General features: G+C 45.0%; 1 protein-coding gene across 2 annotated transcripts in view; it reads left to right on the top strand.

Annotated features, from left to right (window-relative positions):
* TRIM69 (tripartite motif containing 69) overlaps positions 1-19,459 on the top strand; it is a 30,435-nt gene extending 10,976 nt beyond the window's left edge. For both annotated transcript variants that reach the window (XM_039490864.1, XM_039490863.1), the window contains 4 exons: positions 8,992-9,225; positions 13,989-14,011; positions 16,403-16,527; positions 18,804-19,459. In XM_039490864.1, the coding sequence (XP_039346798.1) occupies positions 8,992-9,225; positions 13,989-14,011; positions 16,403-16,527; positions 18,804-19,345 (924 nt within the window). In that variant the 3' untranslated portion in view covers positions 19,346-19,459. The remainder of the gene's footprint in view (positions 1-8,991; positions 9,226-13,988; positions 14,012-16,402; positions 16,528-18,803) is intronic.
* Positions 19,460-19,771: the final 312 nt, after the last annotated feature.

Raw genomic sequence — 19,771 nt, forward strand, 5'->3', positions numbered from 1 at the left:
CCAAAATGCATGTTCAGCTGTTTTGGGCATCCTAGAAATGTAAGGCTGGAAGGGACCTCAAGAGGTCATTTCATCCATCCATTGCACAGAAATCCCAACGGTCTGGGTAAGTCTGATTAACATCTGAATGTTGGGGCCTTACCTGAACCAAACCTCTGTGGGTTTGAGGTTTCCCCATCACTGCTGAAGGCCTCACACCTGACAATGCACCCAAGACGTCCTCTATTACCTACAAAAACTGCACACTGTGTTAATTTCTTAGCAGTGGAGCTAAATGGGAGGAGAGTTTGGATCATTAGCTTCCTGAATGTGCAGATTAAAGAAACTGCTCCATCAGGTCTAACCGGGAGACCGTTATAAATATCTACCATTCGTCCCAGATCTACTTATTTCTCGAGCCCTGCAAAATGTACGTTATCGGTTCTAGAGCTGGGTGGAAAATGTTTTTCTTGTCCCATACATTTTCAAGACTTTAGAAATTGTTCCCATTCTGGAGCAGGATGAAACCAAGACTTCTCACAGTGTAATATTAGGGGTCAGGGCATTGCCTGAGATGTGGGAGACCTAGGTTCTTGTCCCTGCTGTAAATCAGACAGAGCAGGGGATTGAACCCAGGTCTTTCATATCCCAGCAAGGGTCCTAATCACCAGGCTGTTGGCTAGCCTGCGGTACAGGTTCTCTAGCTCTTTCGCTTTGCCCAGAAATTCCCTTCTGGGCCTCAGAAACCTTCCCAACAAAATTTTCACCAAAATTGACCCTTTTCCATTGAAAGTTTCAGTTTTGATGAACATGCATTTTCTGGCAAAAAACATTTCATCAAAAAATTCTTGACCAGCTCTAATGGGTTCAAAAAGGCTTGTGGAATATTTCTTTGGTTATGATTCACAGTTCAAACTAACTCAAAGTGAAGTCAGTCAGATTCACTGAGTTTCACCAGGTCTTACCGGAAAACCACAGTTGCTCCTGAAACAACCTTACATTTATTGAAATATTAATGAGTTTCAAGACAGCAGCACAATCAGGAAGCACCTGTTGAAGATGGGCCAGACTTTCATAACATGAGGTTAGCTCAGCTCTGCCTCTTTTGCATCCTGTTTTGCTTCTTGAGGATGATGCTTTGACCACTAGTAACATTTGTGTTTTGCTTGAATAGGGTAGCTAAATATAATGCTTCACAGCATGAATGGATCACTGTAGGAGTCAGGAAGGAATTTGCAGCATTTCACAATTGGTCAGGGGCATTTTTCTTTCTTCCTATGAAATATCAGTTCTTCTTTGAGTGATTGCACATGTCCATTCCACTTCAGGAGTGTGTGTTTCCAGTACACAGTTGTCAGAGATCTTTGTCTCAGCAGTACCCATGGGGGGCAGTGGATGCACCCTCTGATGCCTCGCACAGCTGTGCGATGGCATAAACGGTAGAACTGTCCTTGACCCCTCTCAGTTCCTTCTTACCGCCCATGATTCTTGTTAGAATCTGTGGTCTTGCCTTCACAAGTTCCCCCCTTTAAGAACATAAGAAAGGCCGTACCGGGTCAGACCAAAGGTCCATCTAGCCCAGTATCTGTCTACCGACAGTGGCCAATGCCAGGTGCCCCTGAGGGAGTGAACCTAACAGGCAATGATCAAGTGATCTCTCTCCTGCCATCCATCTCCATCCTCTGACGAACAGAGGCTAGGGACACCATTATTACCCATCCTGGCTAATAGCCATTTATGGACTTAGCCACCATGAATTTATCCAGTCCCCTTTTAAACATTGTTATAGTCCTAGCCTTCACAACCTCCTCAGGTATGGAGTTCCACAAGTTGACTGTGCGCTGCGTGAAGAAGAACTTCCTTTTATTTGTTTTAAATCTGCTGCCTATTAATTTCATTTGGTGACCCCTAGTTCTTGTATTATGGGAATAAGTAAATAACTTTTCCTTATCCACTTTCTCAACATCACTCATGATTTTATATACCTCTATCATGTCCCCCCTTAGTCTTCTCCTTTCCAAACTGAAGAGTCCTAGCCTCTTTAATCTTTCCTCGTATGGGACCCTCTCTAAACCCCTAATCATTTTAGTTGCTCTTTTCTGAACCTTTTCTAGTGCTAGAATATCTTTTTTGAGGTGAGGAGACCACATCTGTACACAGTATTCGAGATGTGGGCGTACCATGGATTTATATAAGGGCAATAATATATTCTCAGTCTTATTCTCTATCCCCTTTTTAATGATTCCTAACATCCTGTTTGCTTTTTTGACCGCCTCTGCACACTGCGTGGACATCTTCAGAGAACTATCCACGATAACTCCAAGATCTTTCTCCTGACTTGTTGTAGCTAAATTAGCCCCCATCATGTTGTATGTATAGTTGGGGTTATTTTTTCCAATGTGCATTACTTTACATTTATCCACATTAAATTTCATTTGCCATTTTGTTGCCCAATCACTTAGTTTTGTGAGATCTTTTTGAAGTTCTTCACAATCTGCTTTGGTCTTAACTATCTTGAGTAGTTTAGTATCATCTGCAAATTTTGCCACCTACTGTTTACCCCTTTCTCCAGATCATTTATGAATAAATTGAATAGGATTGGTCCTAGGACTGACCCTTGGGGAACACCACTAGTTACCCCTCTCCATTCTGAGAATTTACCATTAATTCCTACCCTTTGTTCCCTGTCCTTTAACCAGTTCTCAATCCATGAAAGGACCTTTCCTTTTATCCCATGACAGCTTAATTTACGTAAGAGCCTTTGGTGAGGGACCTTGTCAAAGGCTTTCTGGAAATCTAAGTACACTATGTCTACCGGATCCCCCTTGTCCACACATGTTTGTTGACCTCTTCAAAGAGCTCTAATAGATTAGTAAGACACGATTTCCCTTTACAGAAACCATGTTGACTATTGCTCAAGAGTTTGTTTTTCTATGTGTCTGACAATTTTATTCTTTACTATTGTTTCAACTAATTTGCCCGGTACCGACGTTAGACTTACCGGTCTGTAATTGCCGGGATCACCCCTAGAGCCCTTTTTAAATATTGCCGTTACATTAGCTAACTTCCAGTCATTGGGTACCGAAGCCGATTTAAAGGACAGGTTACAAACCTTAGTTAATAGTTCCGCAACTTCACATTTGAGTTCTTTCAGAACTCTTGGGTGAATGCCATCTGGTCCCGGTGACTTGTTAATGTTGAGTTTATCAATTAATTCCAAAACCTCCTCTAGTGACACTTCAATCTGTGACAGTTCCTCAGATTTGTCACCTACAAAAGCCAGCTCAGGTTTGGGAATCTCCCTAACATCCTCAGCCGTGAAGACTGAAGCAAAGAATCCATTTAGTTTCTCCGCAATGACTTTATCGTCTTTAAGCGCTCCTTTTGAATTTTGATCATCAAGGGGCCCCACTGGTTGTTTAGCAGGCTTCCTGCTTCTGATGTACTTAAAAAACATTTTGTTATTACCTTTGGAGTTTTTGGCTAGCCGTTCTTCAAACTCCTCTTTGGCTTTTCTTATTACACTCTTGCACTTAAGTTGGCAGTGTTTGTGCTCCTTTCTATTTGCCTCACTAGGATTTGACTTCCACTTTTAAAGGAAGTCTTTTATCTCTCACTGCTTCTTTTACATGGTTGTTAAGCCACGGTGGCTCTTTTTTAGTTCTTTTACTGTTTTTCTTAATTTGGGGTATACATTGAAGTTGGGCCTCTATTATGGTGTCTTTAAAAAGGGCCCACGCAACTTGCAGGGATTTCACTTTAGTCACTGTACCTTTTAACTTTTGTCTAACTAACCCCCTCATTTTTGTATAGTTCCCCCTTTTGAAATTAAAGGCCACAGTGTTGGGCAGTTGAGATGTTCTTCCCACCACAGGGATGTTGAATGCTATTGTATTATGGTCACTATTTCCAAGCGGTCCTGCTATAGTTACCTCTTGGACCAGCTCCTGCGCTCCACTCAGGATTAAATCTAGAGTCGCCTCTCCCCTTGTGGGTTCCCGTACCAGCTGCTCCATGAAGCAGTCATTTAAAGTATCGAGAAATTTTATCTCTGCATTTCGTCCTGAAGTGAAATGTTCCCAGTCAATATGGGGATAATTGAAATCCCCCACTATTATTGGGTTCTTAATTTTGATAGCCTCTCTAATTTCCCTTAGCATTTCATCATCACTATTACTGTCCTGGTCAGGTGGTCGATAATAGATCCCTACTGTTATATTTTTACTAGAGCATGAAATTTCTATCCATAGAGACTCTATGGAACCTGTGGATTCACTTAAGATTTTTACTTCATTTGAATCTACACTTTCTTTAACATATAGTGCCACTCCTCCCCCTGCACGGCCTGTTCTGTCCTTCCGATATATTTTGTACCCCGGAATGATTGTGTCCCATTGATTCCTCTCAGTCCACCAGGTTTCTGTGATGCCTATTATATCTATATCCTCCTTTATCACAAGGCACTCTAGTTCACCCATCTTATTATTTAGACTTCTGGCATTTGTGTACAAGCACTTAAAAAACTTGTCCCTGTTTATTAGCCTGCCTTTTTCTGATGTGCCAGATTCTTTTTTATGTGACTGTTTATCATCTGATCCGGCCCTTACATTATACTTCTCAGTCCTCTGCTCCTGACTATAACCTGGAGATTCTCTATCATCAGACTCTCCCCTAAGAGAAGTCTGTGTCCGATCCACACGCTCCTCTGCAGCAGTCGGCTTTCCCCCATCTCCTAGTTTAAAAACTGCTCTACAACCTTTTTAATGTTTAGTGCCAGCAGTCTGGTTCCACTTTGGTTTAGGTGGAGCCCATCTCTCCTATATAGGCTCCTCCCATCCCAAAAGTTTCCCCAGTTCCTAATGAACGTGAACCCCTCCTCTCTACACCATCGTCTCATCCACGCATTGAGACTCTGAAGCTCTGCCTGCCTACCTGGCCCTGCGCGTGGAACCGGGAGCATTTCTGAAAATGCCACCATAGAGGTCCTGGATTTCAGTCTCTTCCCTAGCAGCCTAAATTTGGCTTCCAGGACATCTCTCCTACCCTTCCCTATGTCATTGGTACCTACATGTACCACGACCACCGGCTCCTCCCCAGCACTACACATAAGTCTATCTAGATGCCTCGAGAGATCCGCAACCTTCACACCAGGCAGGCAAGTCACCATACGGTTCTCCCGGTCATCACAGTTTTGTATATAGTTTTTGTATATAGTTGATGCCTGTTTACCATGGGTTTAGTGTTTGAGTGTTAAGTTTTCTTTCAGAGTATTTTTACATTTCAGTTCCCCCTTTTTGGGGTTCTGCTACTGGTACCTGGACATACCTGAGTCACTGGGCTTCAAACCCTGATTTTCTTGTAACAAGCCTATGCCCATGAATGATCCATACTCCAGTTGTCTAAAGTCTCTTGGTGACTCTCAGGTACGAGATCGGTGTTGGATTTGTAGCAACTTTAAACTGAGGAACACAAAAGACAGGAAGGCCAGGCTGAGGATTTTGCTAATGGAGGCAACTCTGTGACCCTTGGAGCCATCCTATTCAGACCTTGCGCCAAGCACTTCAGGTCTTCTGTGAGGAGCACTCCCCCTGTGCTGGCCGAATCCTGGAACTGTTCACCCTCCCCAACACTGAGGAAGAAACATAGGCCCTCTAAGGAACTGACTGGGAGAGGGAGTCCTCTGGGTCCTAATTCCAACAGACATGCGGACAGAGGTGCAAGTAGCGTGCACTCCAAACTGAAGCACTCCTCGAGGCAGTCACCAGATCACAGGGTGGTTGACTCCAGCGCTGGTGCCGTCCCCATTGAGTTTGGCTCCAGAAGCAGTTCCTTTGTCCTCGGCAGTGCCCTCGTCAGTCTGAGGCTATCCCAGGATTGTTCATGCCAGAGGCTTATGTGGCAGCCATGTGTGTGTGTTTGTGTGTGTTCTCTCAGTGTGCTGTCCAGCTCTGCGCAGACAGGTTGTGCAGCAGACCTCGATAGTACTACCCAGAGTTGTTAAGTGCTGGAGGATGGAATGTCGTTGCTTCGGTAATGCTGTTTAGTCTGCTCCATGCTTCTGACCTTGGAGCTCCAATGTTATTAATAGATAGCTCAGCATGTTAATGTAGCAGACCTTGATGTTACTCATAAAGGAGGACCACAGGCTCAGTTCGGTGGCAAAGGCTCTCAGTCAGGTTTGTTGTCAATGATACGGACTGCTGCATTAGACCTGAAAGCTCATCCAAACATGATAGTGTGAAATTGCTTCAGGCTTCTAAGGCGTATTGGGAAGCCTTATGGACATATATAGTCCAGCACATCAGAGTGTGTCTCAGGAAACTGCAAGGATGGCTGGCTTTGGTATACTCACAGACCCATCACTCCCTAGACATGTTGGTGCAAGTACCCTCTCAGATCTTAGTCTCTCTGGACTGGTGAACAATCCCTGCCAATGTGTGTGTGGGGTTCCCTTTGCTCCTCTTCAGCCAACGTTAACCTTAGTAACAGACACTTCTGCTCTTGAATGGGGAACCCTCCTGGGTTCCCTGCAAAAACAAGGTGTATGGTCCACTCAGGAGTTAGCTCTGAGTATAAATGTCAGTGAATTGAGAGCCATTTGGCTGGCATGTCAAACCTTCCTTCCCCATATCAAGGAAAGAAATCTGCTTGTTCTTACAGGCAATACAGCGGCCCTCTTCTATCTCAATAGGCCAGGAGGGTCCTGGTAGTCTTTACGCTGCTAAGAGGCAGCAAGCAGTGGGACTTTTGCATTGCCAATTCAATTGACCTCAAAGCTTCTGATCTTCTGGCTGTGCAGAATAGCTATCAGACCAACTAAGCAGCTCATTTACGAGTCACCATGAATGGTCTCTCTATCTGGATCTCACCATTTTCCTCCTGTGGGGGACTCCCCAGGTAGACCTATTTACAATAAAATCCAACAGGAAATACCAGCAGTTTTGTTCTCAACAAGGTCGCCATTTGGCGTCCCTCACAGATGCTTTCCTGTCACCCTGGGCAAACAAGCTCCTGTAGGTCTTTCCTCTGATCCCACTCCTACCCAGAGTGTTGTTGAAGATCAGGCAGGAACATGCCTGAGTCATTCTCATAGCCCCATTGTGGCCTCAGCAACACTGGTTCTCCATTCTCTTGTCCCTGTTGGACATAGCACCACTCCCTCCACCATTGGACCCAGACCTAATTACTCAAGACCATGGTTTCCTGCTCCATGCCAACCTGCAGGTTCCCCACCTGACAGTCTGGAAGTTTCATGGCTAGACCCTCAAGAAGAGGAAACATGTTCAGGATGTGCTTTTAAATAATAGAAAACTATCTGCTAGAAACACTAACCTGGCAAAATGGAAGCGAGTCTCCATTTAGTCCTGATGAAAAGAGGTTTCACTGGTCTGATCTTCAATACAGCATATTCTAGACTATCTGTTATTCCTAAACAGGGTGCTGACTGTTGGTTCTATCAAAGTCCATCTGGCAGCTATTTTGGCTTTCCACCCTCCCATTGATAATTGTTCTGTAGTTTCCAATTCTATGTCAATATGGTTTTCGAAGTGGCTTGAACGGGTGTAGCCATATGTACAGGTACCGTGTTCCTCTTTGGGATTTAAACCTGGTAGTGTCAAAACTAATGAATTCTCCCTTTGAGCCTTTTTCTACCAGTTCCTAACTACATCTCTTGATGAAGGTAGCCTTTTTGGTGGCTATTACATCAACCAGAAGGGTAGGAAAGCTACATGCTCTAATATCTGGCACTCAATACACTATTTTATTTAAAGACAAAGTTTATCCATGTACCCATCCAAAGTTTGTTTCAAAAGTGGTGTCTAACTTCCATATCAATCAGGTAATATGCCTTCTTTCTTCCCAAAACACATGCGCATAAAGATGGGAGAGACTTCACACTTTGGGTGTTAGGAGAGTATTAGCATTCTACCTGGACTGGACCAAGCAGTTTAGATCATCCTAACAGCTGTTTGTGGTGATGGCAGATGAATGAAAGTGCTCCCAGTCTGATCTCAGAGGATATCATCTTGGACATCTTCATGTATTTGCTTGTGACATGGCTTGGCTAATATATCTCCACAAAGCAAGGTAACACCACATTCAACAAGATTTCAGGTGACTGCCACGGCTTTTCTGGCTCAAGTGCTAGACATTTGTAACGTAGCAACCTGGTCTTCGGTACACACCGTTGCCTCCCATTATACAATCTCACAGCAATCTAGAAATGATGCAAGGTTTGGATGGGTAGTCCTTCAGTTACTATTACTCTAATCCCACCTCCAGATTGAACTGCTTGTGAGTCTTCTAAAGTCAAATGGACATGTGCAATCACTCACCCTCCTACCCCTCTATATCAGAGTCTATCTGATAAGAAGGAACTGAGAGAGGTTGGAGGTCATAGGTGCCGACTCCATGGGTGCTCTGGGGCTCAAGCACCCAATGAAAAAAATAGGGGGTGCTCAGCACCTGTGAGCCAACAGTAGGTGATAGGAGCATGTACATGGCAAACAGTGAAACCAGAAAGCAGAGAGGACCCCCTGGCAAAAACATAAGTCAGTGACTGTATTGGGGGTGGCTCTGCCTTTATGCCATTGCATGGTAGCATGAGGCAGCAGATAATGTATGCGCTGCCCTAACAGGTACCTCTAAGGAAAACATCTTTTATAATAGTGCACTGGGTGTGCACACATTTAAAGTGGAATGGACATGTGCAACACATCTCGAAGAACAAAAGTTAAGGAACATGTTAGTAACCATTTTGTATTTGTCCTGGCTAGAGTTCAATAGCAGACTTGACGGACCAAGGGTCTGTCCTTGTAAAGCAGGTTCTACAATCCTCTGAGAAGGTATAAATGGTTCACAGGATACACTGGCAATTATAAAATATGAAACAAGTGATTTGTCACTTGTGCTTTATGAGCTGGTAGCAATTAGTTATCTTAGTAAATATTTTTATCTGAAACAGCTCAGTACAAGATATTTCTCGTTTAACAAACTGTGTGTGTTTTCCAGGAGAACAAATTTCATCTTCAGCACCACATCTCCTTAGAGTTTCTGAAACTCCACCAGTTCCTTCATGGAAGGGAGAAAAGATTAATGAATGAACTGCAAGAGGAGGGGAAAATCCTCCTCCAAGAAATGGAGGCAAATCTAAACAAGCTCCAGGAAAAGTGGCAGCGAGCCAAGGAGACAGTGTTACGCATTCAGTCCCGACTCTACCAGCACAGTTCTATCGACTTCCTTACAGTGAGAAATTTGGACTTAAACACTAACACAGAGTGAAGTGTATACTGACAGAGTAATAATTTGGGGAACATGAAGTTCTATCTGCAGAGCACATGGGAGGGAGAACTGGAGAAGGGTGATTCAAGCCACCATCAGTGGTTTTTACCTCTTGATATTTCTAACCCCAGAGGATTCCTAATGAGATGCTTTAAAATATTTATTTAGAAACATTTGTCAGCTAATGCCTGGATTTTATTATGAAGGAAATGTACATGAAAATAGGCTAGTTGTTTTTGTTAAGAGTTCTGCTTACTCCTCACCTGAAAACCTGATCCTCTGTGATAATCCTGATACCAAGACCTGCATTGGGACAGCCAATGGATTGTAATTTTGGTTGGGGAATAAGTAATAGGAGCAGATGAAACCTCAGGAAGAAAGGATTCTGATTGACTTGTGCTGTGTAATAAAAGCTGAGAAATTCAAAGGAGCTAAAGTGTGCCCAACTCCTATGGACTTTCCTTGGTATTTGGGTGCAAAATTCCCTTTGGCCCCTTTGACAATCCCAGCCAAAGAGCACAGGAAAGGAAATAGAAAAATTAGAATATATTCATGGAGCTATTTCTAAGCATCACATTTCCCATAATTCCCTCTAAGGGATTGGTTGCATCTCCAGTATCAAAACCAGAACAAGCTGCGAAATACCAAATACACCTTTACCTTGATATAATGCTGTTCTCGGGAGCCAAAAAATCTTGCTGTGTTATAGGTGAAACTGCATTATATCGAACTTGCTTTAATCCACTGGAGTGTGCAGCCCTGCCCCCCTGGAGCACTACTTTACTGCATTATATCCAAATTCATGTTATATTGGGTCATGTTATATCGGGGTAGAGGTGTATCCTGAGAAGCATGTTTGCTGAAATCACCCCTCAGACCCTGGCCAGGAGGGAGAAATGGGACAAGCTCTGGAGGAAGGATAGAGACAGTTTCATAGAATCATAGAATCTCAGGGTTGGAAGGGACCTCAGGAGGTCATCTAGTCCAACCCCCTGCTCAAAGCAGGACCAAACCCAACTAAATCATCCCAGCCAGGGCTTTGTCAAGCCTGACCTTAAAAACCTCTAAGGAAGGAGATTCCACCACCTCCCTAGGTAACCCATTCCAGTTCTTCACCACCCTACTAGTGAAAAAGTTTTTCCTAATGTCCAACCTAAACCTCCCCCTCTGCAACTTGAGACCATTACTCCTTGTTCTGTCATCTTCTACCACTGAGAACAGTCTAGATCCATCCTCTTTGGAACCCCCTTTCAGGTAGTTGAAAGCAGCTATCAAATCCCCCCTCATTCTTCTCTTCTGCAGACTAAACAATCTCAGTTCCCTCAGCTTCTCCTCATAAGTCATGTGCTCCAGCCCCCTAATCATTTTTGTTGCCCTCCGCTGGACTCTCTCCAATTTATCCACATCCTTCTTGTAGTGTGGGGCCCAAAACTGGACACAGTACTCCAAATGAGGCCTCACCAGTGCTGAATAGAGGGGAATGATCACATCCCTCGATCTCCTGGAAATGCCCCTACTTATACAACCCAAAATGCCGTTAGCCTTCTTGGCAACAAGGGCACACTGTTGACTCATATTCAGCTTTTCGTCCACCGTAACCCCTAGGTCCTTTTCTGCAGAACTGCTGCCCAGCCATTCGGTCCCTAGTCTGTAGCAGTGCATGGGATTCTTCCGTACTAAGTGCAGGACTCTGCACTTGTCCTTGTTGAACCTCATCATATTTCTTTTGGCCCAATCCTCTAATTTGTCTAGGTCCCTCTGTATCCTATCCCTACCCTCCAGCGTATCAACTACTCCTCCCAGTTTAGTGTCATCTGCAAACTTGCTAAGGGTGCAGTCCCACACCATCCTCCAGATCGTTAATGAAGATGGTGAACAAAACCAGCCCCAGCACCGATCCTTGGGGCACTCCACTTGATACCGGCTTCCAACTAGACATGGAACCATTGATCACTACCCGTTGAGCCTGACCATCTAGCCAGTTTTCTATCCACCTTACCGTCCATTCATCCAGCCCATACTTCTTTAACTTGCTGGCAAGAATACTGTGGGATACTGTATCAAAAGCTAAAGTCAAGAAATAGCACATCCACTGCTTTCCCCTCATCCACAGAGGGAGTTCTCATCATAGAAGGCAATTAGGTTAGTCAGGCATGACTTGCCCTTGGTGAATCCATGCTGACTGTTCCTGATCACTTTCCCCTCCTTTAAGTGGTTCAGAATTGATTCCTTGAGGACCTGTTCCATGATTTTTCCAGGGACTGAGGTGAGACTGACTGGCCTGTAGTTCCCTGGATCTTTCTTCTTCCCTTTTTTAAAGATGGGCACTACATTAGCTTTTTTCCAGTCATCCGGGACCTCCCCCGATCGCCATGATTTTTCAAAGATAATGGCCAATGGCTCTGCAATCTCATCGGCCAACTCCTTTAGCACCCTCGGATGCAGCGCATCCGGCCCCATGGACTTGTGCTCGTCCAGCTTTTCTAAATAGTCCCGAACTACTTCTTTCTCCACAGAGAGCTGGTCACCTCCTCCCCATACCGTGCTGCAGAGTGCAGCTGTCTGGGAGCTGACCTTGTCTGTGAAGACAGAGGCAAAAAAAGCATTGAGTACACTAGCTTTCTCCACATCCTCTGTCACTAGGTTCCCTCCCTCATTCAGCAAGGGGCTCACACTTTCCTTGACTTTCTTCTTGTTGCTAACATACCTGAAGAAACCCTTCTTGTTACTCCTAACATCTCCGGCTAGTTGCAACTCCAAGTGTGATTTGGCCTTCCTAATTTCACTCCTGCATGCCTGAGCAATACTTTTATACTCCTCCCTGGTTATTTGTCCAATCTTCCACTTCTTGTAAGCAGTTTGTGTGTGTTTAAGACGAGCAAGGATTTCACTGTTAAGCCAAGCTGGTCGCCTGCCATATTTACTTTTCTTCCTATACATCGGGATGGTTTGTTCCTGCAACCTCAATAAGGATTCTTTAAAATACAGCCAGCTTTCCTCGACTCCTTTCCCCGTCATGTTATTCTCCCAGGGGACCTTGCCCATCAGTTCCCTGAGGGAGTCAAAGTCTGCTTTTCTGAAGTCCAGGGTCTCTGTTCTACTGCTCTCCTTTCTTTCTTGTGTCAGGATCCTGAACTCGACCATCTCATGGTCACTGCCTCCCAGGTTCCCATCCACTATTGCTTCCTCTACTATTTCTTCCCTGTTTGTGAGCAGCAGGTCAAGAAGAGCTTTTCCCCTAGTTGGTTCCTCCAGCACTTGCACCAGGAAATTGTCCCCTACACTTTCCACAAACTTTCCACAAACTTCCTGGATTGTCTGTGCACTGCTGTATTGCTCTCCCAGCAGATATCGGGGTGATTAAAGTCACCCATGAGAACCAGGGCCTGTGATCTAGCAACTTCTGTTAGTTGCTGGAAGAAAGCCTCGTCCACCTCATCCCCTTGGTCTGGTGGTCTGTAGCAGACTCCCACCACGACATTATCCTTGTTGTTCATACTTCTAAATTTAATCCAGAGACTCTCAGGTTTTTCTGCAGTTTCATACTGGAGCTCTGAGCAGTCATACTGCTCTCTTACATACAACGCAACTCCCCCACCTTTTCTGCCCTGCCTATCCTTCCTGAACAGTTTATATCCATCCATGACAGTACTCCAATCATGTGAGTTATCCCACCAAGTCTCTGTTAGTCCAATTACATCATAATTCCTTGACTGTGCCAGGACTTCTAGTTCTCCCTGCTTGTTCCCCAGGCTTCTTGCATTTGTGTATAGGCATGTAAGATAACTCACTGGTTGTCCTGCTGTCCCAGTATGGGGCAGGAGTCCTCCCCTCTTGCACTCACCTACTTGTGCTTTCTCCCGATATCCCACTTCCCCCGGGGCTTTGGTCTCCTTCCACTGGTGAACCTAGTTTAAGGCCCTCCTCACTAGGTTAGCCAGCCTGCTTGCAAAGATGCTCTTCCCTCTCTTCGTGAGGTGGAGCCCGTCTCTGCCTAGCAATCCTTCTTCTTGGAAGACCATCCCATGGTCAAAGAATCCAAACCCTTCTCTCCGACACCATCTGCGTAGCCATTCGTTGATTTCCACGATTCGACGGTCTCTACTCTGGCCTTTTCCTGCCACAGGGAGGATAGACGAGAACACCACTTGCGCCTCAAACTCCTTTATCCTTCTTCCCAGAGCCACGTAGTCTGCAGTGATATGCTCAAGGTCATTCTTGGCAGTATCATTGGTGCCCACGTGGAGAAGCAGGAAGGGGTAGCGATCTGAGGGCTTGATGAGTCTCGGCAGTCTCTCCATCACATCGTGAATACTAGCCCCTGGCAAGCAGCACACCTCTTGGTTTTCCCGGTCAGGGCGGCAGATAGATGACTCAGTCCCCCTGAGGAGAGAGTCCCCGACCACCACCACCCTCCTCCTCCTCCTCCTCTTGGGAGTGGTGGTCGTGGAACCCCCATCCCTAGGACGGTGCATCTCATGCCTTCCAATCAGTGGAGTCTCCTTCTGCTCTGTTCCCTCAGATGTATCATCCACTCCACTTCATCAGAGGAAGAGGCTATGGCAGGGCAAGGTCATCTCCTTTGAGAGTTCAAAAAAACTGTCAATTTCCTTTCCACTACAACATATAGCTGCCTGCTGGGGTTCTAAATACTATTAACATGTGCCATACAGAATTAGACAGTTAATAAACAGCTCTTCTTACCTTTCTCTTTTTTCCTTTGACAGGGCATAAAAACCTTCATGGAACAGTAAGTATAAGTTTATAGTATTCTTCAGTCTCTGTTAGAACTGGGCAAATAGTTCATAATAAATAATTTAGTTGACAAATTTTGCTTCTTTCTGTTTGCAAAACCATTTGTCAACAAATTGTGAAATTTTCAAATTTAGCAGTTCATAATTATTCACAAATTTCTTCAACAAATGATTGCTGGTCTGCAGATTGTTTGCAAACAGCACCATGTGAATATTCAGAAAGTGGAATTTGTGTGGGGTTGGTGCCATACGTAAGTCACGTGGTATTGTTCTCATTCCCAGATTGGATGATTTATGCTATTAATCAATAAAAGAGTGTAAATTCTGAATTGCATGATTGGGTGTGTGTAAACGGGCGGTACTCACCCCTGCCGCGCCTCCTGCTGGTTGGCCGCAGAATGTCCCTCGGTCCAGCCCTGGAGCGCCCTCAGCAGGCTGGTGACCCGCCTGTTCTCTGGCCCCGGCGTCCCTCCCTGGACCTGGTGCCCCCTATCTATGGTTGGGTCTCCCCCTCCCAGGGGAACCCCACGCTACTATCCCCACCTTGCCTCAGTAGTGGCTACTGGCAGTCATGGTCTAGCCCCACACCCTGGGGCAGACTGCAGTATCAGCCTACTCATCACAGGCAATAGGGGGTTTGGACCTGCTGCCTTGTCCTACCCCTGGGCTGCCCTCTGCAACCCCCAGTACCCGTTAGCCCAAAGCTAGGCCGCAGCCTGGGGCTTTCCAGGCTGGAGCTTCCCCAGCTCCTCAGCCTGTTCCCAGCCCTGCTTCACCCAGGTACTCCAGCCTCAGCCTCAGCCTCAGCCTCAGCCTCTAGGCAGCCAGGCCCATCTCTCTCTGGAGCCAGAGAGAGATTGTCTGGGCTCTGGCTTCCCTGCTTCTTATAAGCCCCAGGGCTTCAGTTTGGGGCGTGGCCCCCAGCTGCAGCCACTTTCCTAGTCAGCTCAGCTCTGTCAGGCCACATTTTAAACCCCTTAAAACCCCGGAGCAGGGTCCACCCTGCTACAGTGTGAAATTGCACTTTCTATTGCTGTTGATGAGTTTCACCACCTGACATTTAATTTTGGTGAATATTCTGGTTTCAGATTTGCTTATCCTAAGTATTTGTGCCTATCACAATGTCTGGTATGGGTCACAGCTGAGAGGGTCAGTCTCAGATCAGACTGTCAAAGAACTGGGCAGACACTCCCTCACTGGCAGTATAACCTATAATTAGATTTAATCAAATCAGCAACAAATGTGTGCTTCTAGATTACTATATTAGCTTACTATGAAGCCACAGACAGTCCCCCTAGAGACACTCCAGACTATGCCACCATTCAGATGAACTGGATGTCTGTGATGAAAGCTTATTAAAACCCCAAATCACCATCTTTAGGTTCTTACAGCCACCTTAAAGAGACCGTCACTTATCCCCAAGTCAATGGATGCTTAAAAGCTCACTCCAAAGACAATGCTGTCAGTCAATTTCTTGGTAAACTAATTAAATTAAATTAAATTAAATTAAATATTTATTAGCTAAGAAAAAGAAATGAGAGCTTTTTAGAAGTTAAAGCAGGTAAAATGTGTTACAGGGGAATTAGAGTTTGTAAGTCCAAAATGATAGCAGGGATGTTCAATTTGCTAGTTTTCTATATGTCTCTCTGGGTTTCCCAAATAGTTTTTGGGGACCTCCATCCTTTTGTTCAAAATTTCCTTTGTCAGAATTCACCAGTCCAGAGATAGGGTAGGAAAGAGGTGGCCAGGGGCCTTTTCCCTTTTTATATATTGACCCTTTTTGAGGGAAAAATCTTTGCTGTGTCATGGGGTCAGGCAGTTCAGTCATGTCTGTGCTTTGCCATCGGTCCTTCATATGAATTGCAAATTTTTGCTTGCACCTTCTGTGCACGTGCCCATTTGAGGTGTCTTCAGGAATGACATGCAGAGGCTCTTGTTTACAGTTCCTTTGTTATTCCTGAAGAGCTAACCTGTGGGCATTTCTCAGACTCACAACATGTTTGAGTTACAAACATACAGCAAAATGTCATAACTCCACACAATGTTGATACACGCAGTATAATAAGATAATAATACTCAGCAGATTATAACTTTTCCAATTATACCTCACAAGGCATACTTTGTACAAGATGTATCACAATTTTGTAAAAGTGGTGACCATATTAGATTAGACATAGTGGTCTAATTAATCACAGTGCCAGTACAGCTTGTTTGCTAGAATGTTCACAGAAAGGGGAAACAAAAGGGCTTGAATCCAGTCAAAGAGACTTTCTTTAACATTTTACCAAAGACAATGTTTTCTGCAGCATTAGTGCATCTGTAGCCTCTGTATTTACCGGACACTGTAAACACAATCTAATGGGCAGGGTGCTTTGTGTCCCGCACAGCTTAGAGCAAAAAACAGGCACCTTATCTCTGGGAGCACTTGTCTGTCATGAACTGAGCCTGGGACAGTTCAAGGGTCCAATTCAGTACAATGCATGGAAGGAAATGAAATCCATCCTCGGCCCAGGTAATGAGATATTGCGTCATTATTCGCTACAGCCCATTTGACCCATTCCTGTCTTTTTCAGTCCTGGTTTTATTTTTCTTTTTGTGTTGCTGTTCCATCCTGATTTTCAAAATAATAATGAGCTATTACATGCAGTTTCCCTCCTAGTTTCTAGTATGTTTCAATCTGTAGTTCACATGCAATAACAACATGCTAATATGCCTGGAGTCCCAGGACTAGAGGGAAAGGTTTAAATCTAAACAAAAAAAATAATTTAAATTTAATTTTTGAAAATTATTAAAATATTTCTAGTACTGTTAGATTTTGTAAAACTCAGGGGGGTGCTGAGAAGATAAATTCATTCGTGTGTATGATCAAATACTATGATGAGAGCACCACAGAAATGCCCAGGAGGGAATTAATAGTTTTGGGATTTGGATGATGTGCAATAAATATAAGGCCTGGAGCCACACCCTGAATGAGGAGAATGAAAAACAACAATGGAATAACTAGTCATTCACTCTATGAAGTCCTGTGGAAGAAATAGCACATGATCATGTACTTAAAAACAGTAGCATGATGCATACACACAAGGGAGCCAAATTAAGATTGAACAGAAACCTTAATTCTGATATTTCCTAACATTTGAGTGGTTGATTTTACAACCTTAATGTTTTTTTAACATTTTTTGAAGGATGAGAGGGCATATGTAATAATATCTTCTGTATGAAAAAAGCACCATAAAGAAATGTTAAGGTTGCAAAGTTATAGTAAATTCAGGAAATGGCAAACCTTAACTTCGCCCTTTTTAGTCTATGCTTCATGATTTAGCATTTTATTACGTGGCCTTATCCTGTGTCTCAAGTAATGCTATATAATATCATACAAGTTTGTTATGAAATTATAATTGTACATTTGTGACATCCAGTTGTCACAGGTGCCACAGCACATGTGAGACACAATCACACTGTTTCTCAGATGATACAATATACCCCCACACACTTTTCTACGCTTTAGTTACATATGTGTAGCATATTGTAATATTTGTTAATGTATCTATGCTACTAGGAGTAACTCTATTCTACAGCTTTAACAGATGATTTGGCATATGTTTTCTGAGAGGCTCTGTAGATGGGACATGGCTCTTCCTGGATTCTAGTCCCAGCTGTGCCATAAATTTCTTTTATAACCTTGGGCCACCTCCCAGGTACTCACTTATCCCATTTGTAAAATAGGAGAGGCGGAGGAATGTGGTGATGGATGTTTGGGAACCCTTGTTTGATATGGCTTGAGAAATGTAGTGCTAGTAAGTGGAAGAGGTAGAATTAAAATGGCTGACTTCCTGTCTCTAGGCTAAGAGGTATTTTGGTGGGAGAGCAATGTTGTAATCTGATTAAAGAGTGAAAGCACTTAAAAGGACTATCTGATGTGGAAAGACAAGAGGGGAAGCATCATCTCCTTTGTTTCCTCCTCTTCTCTCCACCTCTCACCTCGTCCCAGAGCAGGGCCGGTGCAAGGATGCTTCGCGCCCTAGGTGAAACTTCCACCTTGCGCCCTCCCCCCCGTGCCCCCGCCCTGAGGCGCCCCCCCCCCATGGCAGGAGAAGTGAAGCAGCTCACCCCTGCCCCACCTCCTCCCCGGGCACGCCGTGACTGCTTCACTTCTCCCGCCTCCCAGGCTTGCGGCACCAATCAGCTTAGGCGCCGCAAGCCTGGGAGGCGGGAGAAGCGAAGCGGCCATGGCGTGCTCGGGGAGGAGGCGGAGCAGGGGTGAGCTTGGGCGGAGAGTTCCCCTGCATGCTGCCCCCCCTTACTTGCTGCAGGCGGCCCTCTCCACGCTCCCGTGCCCCAGCTCCGTCCGCCTAAATGCCGATGACGACCGGAGCGGCCGAAGATCTGGCCGCCGCGGTTGCTGCCGAAGAAAATGGCACCCCCCAAATGCCAGCGCCCTAGGGGACTGCCTAGGTTGCCTAAATGGTTGCACCGGCCCTGTCCCAGAGTGTCTCTTCCCCAAATAGATTTTCCCCATAGTTTTTTCCTTTGGTTTGGTTGCACCTACCTTGCTGGGTCTTTTTGGAACTATTTGGTGATGAACCCTGCCATGTGTAGAGCTCTGCTTCCTCTGTTTGCTCTGCAGTGCTTCTTAGGTCTGATTCTCCTGCTTGCTGATGAGAGGCAAGAGGAAAATTTCTCAGTTCTGGGACAGTTTTGGCAGCATTCCCAGGGCCCTGGTTACTCTGTAGAAAGTACCATGTTAAAATGCTCTCTCTGATAACCATGTTTTCTCTTTTTACCAAGGCCTTTCCTTGGTGACTCTGGACCCGAAGACAGCGCATCCAAACCTTGTTCTCTCTGAAGATCTGCGCTGCGTGAGACACGATGACACAAAGCAGATGCTCCCAGATACCCCAGAGAGGTTTGATTCCAGTGTTGCTGTCCTGGGATCTGAAGGATTCACTTCAGGGAAACATTATTGGGAAGTGGAGGTGGAGAACAAGACCAAATGGACTTTGGGGGTGGTCAAAGAGTCCATCAACCGGAAAGGGAACAACACATTATCACCCAGGGATGGATACTGGCTTATAAGGCTCAGGAACAGGAATAAGTTTAAAGCTTTGGATATACCTGTGAGAGGTCTGACCCTGAACACTAGCCTGTCTAGGATTGGGGTGTATCTGGACTATGAGGGGGGACAGGTGTCCTTTTATGATGCTAATAAGATGTCCCATATCTACACTTTCATGGACACTTTCACAGAAAAGCTTTACCCGTACTTCTGTCCCTGCTTGAATGACTCCAGTGAGAACAGTGAACCCCTGAAAATCTTCTTCAACATGTAGGATCAGATTTGCTGATGGCTCCCCCCCGTGAAGCAGGTTTCCCTAGACACCAGTAGGTCTGAAACAAGGCTCATAGATTTAGTAACTGATCTTACTAAAAATGTGTTGAATATAGCAGGGTGTTTCCCTTCCAACACACCCAGCATCACAAATGCTGTTTGTAGCACTTGCCTCTGACGGTTTCTTAGGGTTTTCCAGGTTTAGGGGCAGGAGTCTGGGGAGTGGGGAGGGTTTCTGGTAGTGGCTTGGTGGGAGGTTGGGACTTCTGCCATGAGTGAGTCCTGATTCAGTCTCACTCTATTTTGTTGATGGAAAACGTTCTTGAGGCCTGGCAAATACTCCAAACTTGACCAGGTCCACTGGCTGGGACAGGATCCATTGGGCTGGAATCATGAAAGTGTGGAAGGTGAGTTGATCAAGTCCAGG

This window comes from Mauremys reevesii, linkage group 10, assembly GCF_016161935.1.
Source record: "Mauremys reevesii isolate NIE-2019 linkage group 10, ASM1616193v1, whole genome shotgun sequence".
In the NCBI taxonomy this organism is placed as follows: domain Eukaryota; kingdom Metazoa; phylum Chordata; order Testudines; family Geoemydidae; genus Mauremys; species Mauremys reevesii.